Source organism: Plectropomus leopardus, chromosome 4 (genome assembly GCF_008729295.1).
Source record: "Plectropomus leopardus isolate mb chromosome 4, YSFRI_Pleo_2.0, whole genome shotgun sequence".
In the NCBI taxonomy this organism is placed as follows: Eukaryota; Metazoa; Chordata; class Actinopteri; order Perciformes; family Serranidae; genus Plectropomus; species Plectropomus leopardus.
The window spans coordinates 22,591,119-22,605,554 of record NC_056466.1 but is presented as its reverse complement, the minus strand read 5'-3'; the positions used below and the strand labels follow the sequence as shown (position 1 = coordinate 22,605,554).

The 14,436-nt window shown below is 39.5% G+C and overlaps 1 protein-coding gene across 2 annotated transcripts; it reads right to left on the bottom strand.

Moving 5' to 3' along the window:
* Nucleotides 1–721: 721 nt before the first annotated feature.
* Nucleotides 722–12,862, bottom strand: zfyve27 (zinc finger, FYVE domain containing 27). Of its 2 annotated transcripts, XM_042485288.1 has the most exons (13): nt 12,566–12,862; nt 9,513–9,744; nt 9,325–9,395; nt 9,036–9,222; nt 7,993–8,088; nt 7,149–7,261; nt 6,938–7,056; nt 5,906–5,977; nt 5,189–5,209; nt 2,746–2,887; nt 2,556–2,602; nt 2,355–2,436; nt 722–2,240 (listed from the first exon to the last, which is right to left on the bottom strand). In XM_042485288.1, the coding sequence occupies exons 2-13, from the start codon at nt 9,734–9,736 to the stop codon at nt 2,170–2,172; spliced, it is 1,245 nt and encodes a 414-aa protein (XP_042341222.1). In that variant the 5' UTR covers nt 9,737–9,744; nt 12,566–12,862; the 3' UTR covers nt 722–2,169. The 2 variants fall into 2 exon arrangements, with proteins under 2 accessions (XP_042341222.1, XP_042341223.1); XM_042485289.1 differs by lacking the exon at nt 5,189–5,209.
* Between the last annotated feature and the right edge of the window lie 1,574 nt (nt 12,863–14,436).

Sequence of the window (14,436 nt, the reverse complement as noted above, 5' to 3'; positions counted from 1 at the left end):
AAACTCACGTCCTGAAAATCTTGTAAATGTCCTAAAATCCTAGAAAAGACCTAAAATCCTAGAAATGTCATAAAATCCCAGAAATGTCCTTAAAATTCCATAAATATCTTAACCAACCTAGAAATTTACTAAAATCCCAGAAACATCCTAAAAATCCTAGAAATGTCCTAAAATCTGAGAAATGTCCTAAAATCCTAGAATGTAATATTGACACTTTTAGCTCTATTTTAGCCTCCTCCATCTGCAGAGTAAAATATCTGTCTCCTTAAATTTAGATATTTTTAAGTTGCTCTGCATTGGTCATTTTTGGACCAAACAAGTCCACATTCATTAGACAAAGAAATCACATTTCTGAAGTTAAATTGCTATAAGCCAGACAACAAATTAAACCTGAAAAACATGAACATCTGGGCTACCAAAGATACACCAGCCTGCCTGAGTGGAATTGATCAGATGATTGATCCATCCCATCAGATTATTTTAAACTGCAAAACCTGAAATTGACTATTTCCAAAATAAAATATATTTAAATAAGCTATTAGCTATTAATTCAGTTGTATATCAATATCAATAATTGTCTTTAAGTAGTGGTTAAGTCTTATAATTTCGTATAAAGTTGCTTGTATTATGGCCTTTCTTTGTTTCCATACTAGGGGAAAGACACCTACAGAGCCTGCCAGAGATGTCCAGTTCAAAAAGACCATACTTTACCACTTGTGAATTTAAGTTAATGAAATCATCACAGAGTTTATTTCAATAATGGCAGATCTCATCCATAAAATAAGGGCAATATATACAGACTTAATCACTGGGTGAAATAATAACTTGCACTTTCTGGAGTTTTAAATTAAATATATTAGATATAATAGAACAATTTGTAGTAACAGTTCATATCTGATTACAATAAAAGCAAAGCAAACTATTACAATCATCTGTGTCTGAATCATGATTAAAACAACTTTTCCACCACAGTCCACATTTGGGTTTGTAATGCCTCTACATCAATTCTTTTAAGTCCCGCTCGCAAGAGTGTGAGGCTCTGATGATGGTTTCAGATGGCTGCTCATCAGTCTACTTAATCCAGTTGGGTCGACTTTGATCCAGTTCGAGGAAAAGCACAGGACCTCTGGCAGTTTTTCCGACTTATAGACTGCTGTTATGTTCCAAAAATGTCAATGACGACCAAAGTGATGTGCCAATTACATCATAACACGTCGATGAAGCTGGTCCAAAAAACAAACTTGACAAAATGCTTACAAAGCCTCGTTTACCACCCTCTATAACACCCCTGCTGGCAACTAGTCAATGTTATGTGATTCACTGCAGGCCTTACACTTTCAATTTACTGCCATAAAGTTACTATTGTTTTATGGCATCCCATATTCATTCCCCTTGTGTCTTAGCTCCTCTAACTGGTGGGGAAAAAAAACATTGTCCCAAAAGCCCTGGACAAACCCAGAACTAATCACATGACATTGTTGACCAGCTGCAGGTCAAAGTATAACGTTTGACGGCAAACCAGCCTGACTGGCCAGCCTGCAGACACGGAGGAAATCACAGCCAAATGTGGAGCGCCTTTAGGTCGCATGTCCACTATTTTCTTCACCTAAACAATCAAAATTCACACTGCCAGCCTTTACTCACACCATCGCGCTATCGCTCCGTCCTTTGTACGGAAAGGTCTCTCGCCAATACAGTATAGTTTAACTGCTACACAGGGCTGAAGATATCCACATTCAAGTGGCATTGACTTTGTGGCGAGGCAAAGCATGGAAAAGCGAAACCACTGACAGCTTATAAACCAAACACCAGCCCAATCATGGCCTCCGCCCTGCATGTGTTACACCTCCCTCTGCTCAGCAAAGGGAAACAGTCCTTTGATTTTGTGCTCTGTAGCAAGTCTCATTGATTCATGAGGTCCAGTTTTTTCAGTGAGAGTTGAGACAAGAAATATTTAACATATTACAGTAGAAGTCCCATAAGCGACACGATTAGATAAGGAGGAATGCGACTGTTGAAGGCATGGGGGGGGGGGGGGGCTCTTGACACACATAAGTGCCTTAAATTGAAAACCAAGGCATGTGTTGGGGTTTCAGTCACTTGGAGGAGAGCTCGGGGGGCGAACGGTGAACGGCCTCCAGCTGGCCACTGGGAGACGAGACAGACACCTCATTGTAACTTGATGAGAGAGGAATTACAGGCAGCACAAACAAACACAGTCTCTCTCTGGGCCTCTGGAGCTGAAGAAGGAAAAATGATGAGAGGATCATAAGTCGGATGAGTAAGAGGAACACAGACGGTCTAAAAATAAACTGTTAGAATGAGCCAGTTTTCAAAAACGTTTCCCTTCTCACCTGTTGCCCCCATGCAAGATCTCAGCACCTTGAAGGAACAGCATCGGGAACAGAAGCTGTTGCCACAGTTACTGCAGCTTCTCTGAAATGTAAAGAGACACTGTGTTAAAAGCTTGTGACAATAATGCAGAGGACAAAATGAAATATGATGATGAGAAGCCTAAATATATCCCAATTCTCGCCGTAAGTTTTCCGTCTCACCCTTTTCTTCAGCACTGAGAAGACGGCACTGCAGCTCGAACAGTTGCCTTTGGAGCAAAAGAGATAAATAGTATGAGAAACCTAATTAAATTCATCTGTTCAGAGCTACAATATGAGACTCTTCCCTCTTTCATTACTGAGGTACAATAAGAGAAAAAATAAACCAGCGGATGAGTCAGAGCAGACTGACCTGTGCTGGTGGTGGGGTAGCGTTTACGCAGCTTCTCCGTCAGTTTGGACACCTTGCTGCGTATTGGTTCGTTGCGGCTCAAGAGACCATTTTCGGAGATGGTGTCATACTCGGGAGCTCCGAGAGGCCCGTCATCATCCTCCTGAGGGAGGAGGGGGGAGGGGAAAAAAACAACAACAAAAAATGCAGTTACATACCGTGTATTCTGATCTTTTGAAAACCCGGCCAGGAAAAAGAGCCAAACTCAGCAGCAGGGCTAAACTGGGTAGAATTCACTGTAATTTCATCATGAATTTCAGCCAGTTTAACTAATAGATGTTTGGCAGACAAATCAAGCATGATGATGGCAAATATTCAAGTAACTAGGGAGAAAAAAAAGGTGGAGAATACTTGCATTGACAGGAAAAATACATGCATACAGCTAATGCAGCTGTATCTAATCTATCTGCCACACATAAGGACACCACACCCTCCAAAGAGCTGAGAAAAAGAACAATGTGCATCATTATATCCTTTTAATAATAACCCTATAAAGATATAACAAGCATTTTAATTCTAACCCTATAAACCCCTATAAATAATACAACACGTGTTTCTATCTACATGCCCCCCAATAAGGCTGCATACAAACTGCAGGCAAGAATAGCCAAAATCTGTTTTTCTTTCCTCATATGTGACTCAGATTTGAGGCACTTACATATGTGGCCCTAAATCAGATAAAGGCCTGATTGTTTTACATCAATCGACCGTACGAAGAATCTTGCTGGGAGAGTCTTATGGAGAGGGGCTGATAGGCGTGGTTGAAAACAGACCTCGCATCCTGAAATTTTGCAAGGAATCTAATTCAGTGAAGCCGTTCCCATCACAGTCCTGCCACTCCTGGCTCCATCTCCTCATCCACACACACACACACCTCCCCACAGTGGGAGCCAGTTGCTCCAAAAAAAGCCATAATTAAAAATTTGGCATGTGATTTTCTCCTCAGCCTCGTCCTCGTTATTGTCTGCTCACGAATTAGCTGGCTCCCTCTGCACATCAACTTATAAAATGAAACAGTAAATGATGACTTCTTTGGCCTCCATTTTAACTTCTGTGTGACGTGATATCTTTGTTTAGGGCTGCAACTAATGATTCATTTAATTGATGGTTAATCTTACTTAATCTCTAGTCGATCATTCTCGCGATAGATAAAAGTTATTTTGTCTATAAAACGTAATAAAATTGTGACAAATGTGGATTTACAAAAGCCTGAGATGATGAAAAACTATTCTGTTTTCTGTCATAGACGTGTAAAGAAAATAGAAGATATTCACATTTCAGATGCTGGAAACTTTCCCAGAACTTCCCCTTAAAAAAACCTCAAACTGATTTACCAATTATCAAATAAGTTGGCAATTAATCTAATAGTTGACAATTAATACATTAATCGTTGCAGCTCTGTCTTTGTCATCATTCTTTTGCTCATGCAGGTCAGGTCACCGTCACCAGTTCACACTGGGATCTGACATTGGCCACATTTTAAAAATAACGTGAACAGCCAAAAAAAACCCCAAAAAAACAACTGCATGAACACTGCAGAAGAACTGTTAAAAGGTCCATTCCCCACTTTCTGGAAACCAATGGCAAATACAATCAGGCTGGTACAGCCTCATTTACTAAAAGACACAAGTAGGACCTTTTAAAATAAAGAACCAGTGTGTAAAAGAATCAAACAGCATTTAGAGAGCAGAATCACTTGTTTTTGCTCAATGTGTTTAACTGCAGAGAGACAGTTTGAAAAGGGCAACTAAACCGAGACGCAAAGTCTACCAGTACTAAATACATACGATACTATGCTGCAACCTTTACGTATTAAGTTGAGTAGTATAGTAAAGAATCTGACTCTATGCACAATGTGTAATCATGACAAGCTTTCAATCAAAACACACAAACACTGCGACATCTTAATGTGTCTAAATTACTGTAATGACATGAGGAAGGAAAAGCTCATTTTACTAATGCTATACATCTCATGAACAATGCCAGTCATGCAGACTAGAAATGAATGAGCACCTAATATGATGAGACTATTGTGGACAACAGTTATGGGTCTGTTAATGTTCACTATCACGACTCATGCCAGGGGAACAAACACATGATGGGTGGTTAGATGGGAGGCACTGGGAAATCCACTTACCACTAAGAGCAAAGGGGTTTCCTTATCAGGGAGCAGAACAACACATGAGAACAATGTTACCCCCAAAAACACTGACAGTCAGTGTGATTACACAGGAGCATACCCCAAAACCATGCTTTAAAGGGCAAAGCAGTAACTACACCACAGGGTCACCTCACACAAGGTTACAACACATGAAGACATTGTTCATGTGTCAAGTGGTTCTTTAGTAGTGTGAGTTTACTGGTTGGCGGTGCAGTAGCCTCTTCTAGACAAACACTCACTCACCTGCAGGGAAACTGAATGTTCCTGAGTTCAGAGGACAGCAGAAAAAAAAAACAGGAAGTCACACGACATATGACATGAGGAGAAGATTTTTCACACAATCATGGCAAGCTCCAAAAATCTAGATCCAAATATATACTGCTGAATATTTTTATTAAAGTGACCAGCTAGGTTTTTTGTAGCATACTGTAAACTGTTAGCGATTTTATTTAAAATGTATTTAATGATTTTTTTTGTCATCAGTTTGAAAACCACAATTCACAATGCAAAAAAATTTAACCTCTTATTTGCATTAATGTTCAAACTCTTTGCTAAGGTACTTCATGTGCATCCTGTTTGCTTTAATTATCCTCTTGGTATCCCTTGACCTTGACTGGAGTCTACCTGTGTCATTCAGTTGTCAATTCACTTAACATAGCCATTGTACTCAAAGCCAAACATGGTTGAACAACTTTAGAAAACCATTCACTGTAAAAGTGTCTAGTACCAGTGATTTTGGTTGGTTTTGGTGCGTCTTTTATCAACTTTTTGAAATGTATTAATCTAACAACGAATATCGGACGCTTTGGTGTGTTTAGTTTCACCATTATGAAGAGGTAAAGGTAGAGAGAAAAGAAAAACTATGGCCAATGCAAACTGCAAATAAAGGATTTGCAGATTTACATGGACAAATGTGATGAAATAAATGTGAAAAGTAATTAAGTTTAGATTTGTATTTACCTCAATGGCATCCTTAAATTCATCATCAGGCTCAGCCTCTTCAGCTTCCTCCACACTGCCAGGAGACAGGTCCTGTCATCAAACAACATACACACAGACGCACACACAGAAATTAAAGTACTCCTGAAGTCAAATCAGAGATTTGTGTCTCAACACATATACATGTTAAATGATGGAGCACATGAAAAGACCGGAAACTTTTCAGAACTAAATTATGAAGTCATCCCGTTAAACAGTTTTTCACTATATTTGTGTTCAGGATTTTTTTGAGCAGTCCTAAACTCGTGACTAGGTGAAACACTGGAGCCATCCTTATCATATCCCCTTCCCCACACTATAAACACTGGAGCATCAGTGGAGAAACTGTTAAAACGCGAGTTTCATCACTGGTCCAGCCTACAGTTTGCTACCTTGCTATTACCTATTATTAAAACCTGCAGGATGTCTGAATTAATACACCCACAAGACCCGTTACAAGAGCCAATCCACAAAAATATGCATTAATGCGTCAGGCCTGAGGACTGAGACGAACAAAGATGGGGACTGAGCGCTGTGGCGTCACTGTATATGTGTGTGTCAGAAAGAGAGAGAGACAGAGAGAGAGAGGGAGAAGGAAGGGAAGGTGGAAGGTGGACTATTGCATGTAATGTTTCTGTGAGATGCATCAACTTTGCCGCCATATTAAGCTGGCAAGACTGACCTTCAGCAGACACTCTGCCACCGCCGACATTTTAATCCTTCAACTTTGGCTCTGTGGTTAATAACACATTTTGTGGTGTGACAAACTCAAAACACATTTATTTTTGCTGTACCCGGACATTAATATATATACTGATGGTCCCAGGATCAACACCTTGGACAGTGGTCATGCTATAACTGACAGCCACACATTTTTTCATACTGCATAAGGGCTTGGGATGAACAGGATAAGAAGCTTACAGCCACGGTTGGTTTTAATGTAAATCACAACTGCTAAATCCCTCAGTACTCAAACCCACATACACTTCTCCCTCTCATGCGCTCTCCTCTCACCTCCACACTGGTCGGTGTGGGGGTGCTGTCCAACAGGTTACTGTGCTCTTGTTCTTCACACTTTCCCTCTGAGGCCTCAGCTTGGCCGATGTGGAGCAGTTTCCTGAGGTCCAACAGAACTGGAACCACAAGAGAAAAAACACTTAGCTTTACTCTATAAATGACAGTAAGTGATGCTTAGCCGTGATCTCTGCAGACTGGATGAACTAACCTCTGCAGAAATCTCTGTTCCACAGGAACATTGTGCTGTTGAGCCCAGCGAGCACCCAGCCCAGGGGGGCGACGTAGAGCAGGCACACCAATACTAACATCCCTCCATAGAACCTAAAAGGAGATATCACAAATGTCAGATCGCACTCAGACAAACCAACACATAGGTGGCTGCTCAGGCTGTGCAGTCTTACAAAGAGTAGGTTTCCGTTTTCAAATCACTACCATTCTCATTCTAAAAAAGCTGTAATCAATCCAAACAATAAACAGAATGCAATTTATTTGCAAATTCTTTTTGACATATTTTCAATTGAAGAAAGTAGAAAGACAAGATATTTAATGATCAAACTGATCTTTTTTGAAATGTTTTTACAGGCATCAAATTCAGAATGAGTGTATATTTACGCTAAACAATGAAGTTTATCAGTTTGATCATTAAATATCTTGTCCTTGTATTCAGTTGAATAAATGTGGAAAACAATTTGCAAATAATTGCATTCTGTTTTTGGAATTGTACCTCCTGATGAAGTAACATTAGGTTACCACATGAATTGACTAGAAAAAAATGCCTCTATTTAATTATGCTAGAAAGAATATGACCTTATTTGATTTAAGGTCATTACAAAATGCAATTTAAATTTCATTTACATTTCCTACTTCGATTAGGTACTTCCAAACTGCAAAACAAAGAGTAACCGATCTATTGCGAAGAAGTCCATGAGCAGGACAGTAGTAATACTAGGTAGATTTATTGATTGATAACTCGACTGCTAAGTAATGTCAGCTCAGTTAAAAGTGACAGTGCGTGCGTGTGCGTGTGCGTGTGCGTGTGCATGGATGCAGACCTTGATGATGTGGTGTGATTATCCCAGTACAGGACCTTGTAAAAGGTTTCTGCTGACAGGCAGGCAGAGGACAGCAAGTCATCCAGATGCTTCAACCTGGTAGAGACGATAAATATGGACACACCCACAAACACAAACACTTAAAGAACAAAGATGCCTTTCAACCCATAAATTAACAAACACCATGTGCAAATGTCACGTAGACTTATGACAGCAGGGTACAAGACACAGTTTGTAAACCTGTTCCAAAAAGGACAACTGACTGATATCATTGTTTTAGTTAGTCTATTAGTTATTCTGAATTAAATATAATACATTCTTATTATTTATATACCATTTATTACTATTATTATTACCTTTATTTAAACTCAAGAAAATCCTTAAGGGCTGGCCCTCATTTACAATGTTGAGTAATTTATTTTTCATAATGGTATAAAACAAAGACAAACAAGCAAATGTAAAGGTATCCTGTGGAGTTTGTAACCACAAGTGGAGCTTTAGGGCAATGTTTTGATGATCGGGGACCCATTTTTTCAAAGGCTTTGCAAATGTTTTATGAGGTCTGAAATGAATAAAACAAGTTTGTAAAGCCTCAAGGATGCTCAGTATTAACAGTGAACAGTGAATGTGAAAGTGCCTAAGCATTTGTGAAGCTGTAACCACAAGTGTTTACAAAAGTAAGTGCAACGTGGAGGTGGAGTGACATTAAACAGATTTAGATCCAGATCTCTCTCAATTATAGAAGAGCCTGAAATGTTTAGTCAATTAATGGAATCGTCCATCAACTGAAAATCAATTAGAAATGAATTTGAGAACATATTATGAAAGTAATAAGCAAAATACTGAATGTTATCATGTCCAACTTTGTCAAATGTGATGATCTGCTGTTCCTTCTTTGCCTTATGTGGTCATAAACTGAACATTTTTTTGGCTTTGGGCTATTTTTTGACATTTTATAGACAAACGGTTAATTAGGATATTATAAGACAATGAACTGGCAAAGAAAATAATCACAGCACCATTCTGTGCAGTGTCTGTCTTACAGGTCTTTAACTTCCAGCATGGCCTCCTGTTTGGTGAGATGCACTGTCAGCAGGTCCCTGCGGTGCACAGCGTGAAAGCGCCTCCTGTGAAGCTCTGCGTCTGAGGCTCTGCCCCCACACCTGTCCTGCAGGTAACCCAGGGCAGCAGGCACCGCCACCGCAACCACACCCACTGTGATCCAACCCACTGACACCAGAAAGGCAGCCGCAGCAGCAAGTTAATACATTATTCAGATATCTTTTAAAACACCAAACAAAAGCTGGATCAATATTAATCGCCTCATCTTACCTTCATTAACAGTGCAGAAGACGACGTTGAGGAACAAACAGACGAGCAGAGAGCACAGGGGCATCTTCCATCTGAGGGATAAAAGAAGCACATGATATTGAATCCTCTAATATATATTTGGCTTCTTGCCATGGATACTCAAGGCCAAAAGCAATTATATGATATGATGCTGAAACACGTATACACACCCGAGCAGGAAGCGGGTCAGCTCCACTGCATCTGCAGCTGGTTCTAGGAACAGAGCCATTCTCTTGTACGACACCACCATGTTGAGGAGGTCAAAGTTTGGCGTGCATCGCGGGCTCCCCAATTCGGAGGCATCTGGAGACCCGGGGGTCTCTTTAGATGATGCATGTGTCAGCTCCCCTCCTTCCCCTGTACTATGTGAGGGGTCCTGGGAACCGCCCTGCATCGTCACCCCTGTAAGGAGTGAGATAAAGAAAGCAGCCAGGGGTCAGGGGGGGGGACTGACATTGAAAAGGACACACGATTTCTTAATCGCTAATGTCAGAGCACCCTAAAGAGATATAATCTGGACGCGGTCGAAGCAAATTCACATTTTGGTCCTTATGAGGCCAGACTGGCAGACAGGACAAGTAGAGATTGATCTTTTGATCACAGTCTCGCCATAGATCGACCGACACAGGCAGACCTGGCTGCCTACAGAAGACAGGCTGTGTCAGCTCTGTCCACAAAGACAGGAGGAGACAGAGCAACATGTCCCGCTGCAATGTAGCACGTATGAAGTTTTACAAAAATGACACGTAAACTCTGAGATTTTGATACACTCTCTGCCCAGATTACAATGCAACATCTGCTTGGAGAAAACATTGTCAGCGCCGTAGAGGCAGCGAGGTTTGTCAGTGCATGTCAAAGCCTAAGAGACAACTAACACAACATAACAGTTTTACCCTGCTCCGTGGGTTTTAGGGTTTGTTTGTTTGTTCGCTTTTCGTAGATTAGATTCTATGAATTTGTTAATATATTGTTTTTGTTTTTTATTACCTCAAATAAACATTATATGGGGCGGCCTCTAGCTCACCTGCTAGCGTGTGCGCCCCATATGCTGAGGCCTTTGCAGTGGTCCGGGTTCGATTTCAGCCTGTGGCACTTTGCTGCGTGTCACTCCCCAATAAAGGGAAAAATCCCCCCAAAAATATTCTTAAAAAATAAATAAATAAAATAAACATTATATATATGTATATTTATATAAGATTATATTTTTAACTACTTAATATCCATTTTACTAATATTGTTGTTAGTTTAATTCACTGTATTTTAATTGTAATTTGGCTTAAACAATGCATGTCAAATGTCATGCCAATAAAGCCAATTGAACTGTATGAATTGATTGAAACTGCCTGATCAGAGGGTGGAAAGGAACGCACAGACTGTAGCCTGGATCTAGATCTCACAGTCACGCTACCACTAAAGAGAAATGACAAAACTGAAACCTTGGGTTGTCTCAAATGCAACTTAACAGAATTGTGCTGTAGTGATGGTGAAGTGTACTCCAGGGAGTGTCAGTACACCATAACGACATAGTCAGGTGTGGCTGCAGGTGCAACACAGGTCATGTTGTAATTGACCACATTGGCCTACTTGTTGTACAACAGTACCGGCGGGGAAACCTGATGAAATGGAGAGCAAACACTGGTTTACTGATGATTCTCTGTCAGCTGATGATCAAACAGCAGCAGGTGGTGGAGAAATGCTGCGGTGAACCTCTGTCTCATCTTTTCACAATTTTCATGTGTCTGCTGAGAGACAACAGTTCAGTGCGAGCAGCTTGTGTTTCTCTGTGTACCATATTAAAATGAAGTGGTGGTCATGTTTTGGAGTGCAGCCACAGCACAGCTGATCAGAGGTGGGACCAAGTCATTGCTTTGCAAGTCACAAGTTAGTCTCCAGTATCTGCACTCAAGTTAAAACTGACAAGTCCCAAATCAAGTCCCATATCCTAAATTTTGAGTTTAGAGTCCTAAAAAAATCATAATGTGCTCCTCACCACATGCAATGCCATTATAACAAGAGAATAACAAGAATTTGAATTTACGAAATAAAAACCCATGAAAGCTTTTTAAAATTTGTATTTACTTGTTAAAAAAAGTTTGTTGATCTCTGTGGATCTCTCAAGCATCTTCACTGGATGCTGTCAGATTGGTTTAAACAAAGTGGATCATCTGGGGTCAAAGTGTTGACTTGCTGGGAATAAATAGCGTTAACATTTGTTAACTCTTTAAAAGACCGGAAAATATATAAATTCTGACACACTTTTAAAATCCAATCCACAGTCCATGATACTGAAATTCAACCCTGGTCCTTTTACTATCTGCTTGAATTTTTTTTTCTTTTTACTTTATATTTTTTTTAATTGTCATCACACTTATTACATGGCTCATACGCTGATGGCACTTCTTTTTCAAATGAAAAATTACATGAATAGGTATGTCACCCAGTGATACATTGTGATAATATTCTATATTTAATGATAAAGACAGCTTATGACAGTAGTTACAGTACAGATTTAAATCTTCTGCTGGTTTTAGATTTTAGTATCCTATTTTATTGCCGTTTAGCGGAACCTCAATACTTAGTTTCGTTCCCTTCCATGAACCTCATGTTTTGGAAAGACAATAAACCTTTTTGAATCTTGTTATCATAATTTTGAAATTGTAGAAAATTATCTTTTATCCCATTTTATATTTAAAATTCTGCCTGCTATTTCATAATGCCATAAACTTTTCCTCCATCATAATTACAGCAACAAAGGGCTAAGATTTTTCTTTTTATGGGATGACATGAGCATTAAGCGTTTAATCCTACAGCATCACTGAATTTAATATAATGTAATTGATTCAAATTTTAAGATGATCTTTTCCAAGTTTCCTGACTAACAGGTGCCTAATACAGTCTACAAGAGCTTCTAAAACTAACCTGAGTGCTTAATTTTCAAAACAAGTAATAATAACCTGTAACAACAATGCATGCTTTTTTTTCTTTCTTTTTTTTTTTGCAGACTGCACTCCTCCTCTGACCATCGTCTTTTTGCAATAACGTGAAATAATCAAACTTTTCACCATGAGCAGCGGTGTGAAGGAGCATAAATCAGCGCTCGGTGCTGTGGCCTGTGAGATGCTGTCAAACAGGAAAGTTAACTTGGCTGACAGAGAGACTGTAGAGATTATAGCAGCCTCAGCACAGCCGATATTATGTGCCGGGTATGAAGGACATAACGTACCCTGAGCTGAGCGTCCGACAGCCGGCCTGTGAAGCAGCAGCAGCTGAGAGGAGCTCAGGCGGAACCGAGGAGCCCCACCGACACCGTCAGCCCGGAGGAAGGAAGAGCCCCCAAAAATTCAACCGACCCGGTCATCGTGACAGCAGCCTGCCCTCCTGCGTGAACATTAACCTGTCAAAACAAGACGGTTTATGTCGCTGTCCGGTTGTCTTTACAGAAAAACGACGGGTAACGCAGGTATTTAGTTTGGCTGCTCCTCCTAGCTGTCTTTGTTAGCTCCGTCCTGTTTCTCACTACGTCCGCTTCCTAGTTTAATCCAGGACGAGCAATCGATTGAAGAAAAAGGGCACGCTGTCTGATTCAGTCGATCACAGAGCGGGATGATCTTTGAGTTAAACTGATGTGGGCTTGCTTGAAATTAAATATTGTAAGTTCCTTTTAGTACAGAGGTTATAAATATGGATTGTGTAGTAAATGGATTCATATTGTTTTGATTGTAATATTAGTAAAAATAGATAAATTTAAAAAGACAAACATACATTAAAATAGCTACCCAAAGGCCTTGTTATGTAATGTAATGTAATTTTGTTTACACAGGGACAGTGCACAGTAAAATATTAACCTTATATAAAACAAGGAGAGATGCATTGTACCAGGTTTTATCAAAGATGCTATTTTCTGCTTGTTGTCCCAGGGCAGGTAGGTAAAACAAATAAAATAATGACAGTTTGAAGAAATAAAGTACAAAACATCAGTTTATTAAATTTTTACTAACATTATTGTCCTCATATCCCACTCCACCTAATCAGTCATTCCTACATCCTAAAACCAGTTTGCCTCCCCTTCCATCCCCCGAACATTCACAAATATGTGCAAAATAAAAAGATAAATCTGGTTAAAATATTCTGCTTACAATATTTTGTAAATGATATGTTTTTTTTTGTTTATTTGTTTGTTCTTACCTTGTTTAAAAAAAAGTTTAAATTACATGTAGGGGGTGTGAGTATTGTTTAAATGGAACGCTTTCTAAAAATCTGCAATCTGAAACAATTTACTGAATCATCCTTAACTCCCAACTTGATACATACTGAAAACAGTAACTCTCTGTCTACAATATATAGAAGAGAAAAATGAAGAATAATCAAACAGATAACTCCCTCTCAAACACAATATGTTCTGAAACCACTTTTTACAAGTGCTACTTGCAAAATGGGATACTTTATATTTTGACATAAAAAAACAGAGACATTAAAGTGGATAAGCTATTCCCTCCTCCTTGTTGAATGATCTGATACATTTATTCAAATATTTTTTTCATTTTGAAATTTAAAACAACAGACCTAAAATGTCTGTTTGAAAATGAATGTGCACTGGAGGAGTCAAGTTTCCACATCAAGTTGCATATTGCATCATGACTGGCTTTCAAAGTAACTGCGATATCACAAAATCTTGCTTGTACGCAGGCTATGAACCATAAACAAAGTTTTACAGCGACCACAGAGAAATGATGAGGTGACAATAAGCAAATAATTTTTTGAGCATAAGGAAACTTTGATAATGGTGGTGCTTGATAGGGCCTTATTGTTACTGAGCAAAAATGACAATTTGATAAGAACTTTAAAGTGCCACCATTCAATCCTACAAAGTTGAGTGTTTAACAGTCAGAAAAAAAGGTTTTGTTTGGAGTGTCACTGCATTTCAAAGTAAAACTCACCAGTTTCAGCGCTGCTTAAGTCATTTGTTGCGGTTGTTCCTCCGTAGGGCAGAAACTGTGTCCTGCAGCTGCTGGTGGACATTTGATGACAGCTGTGTTTCCTGCAAGAATTTAGAGCTTTGTTTACACACTAGAGCATGCAGGCAGGGGGTAACAA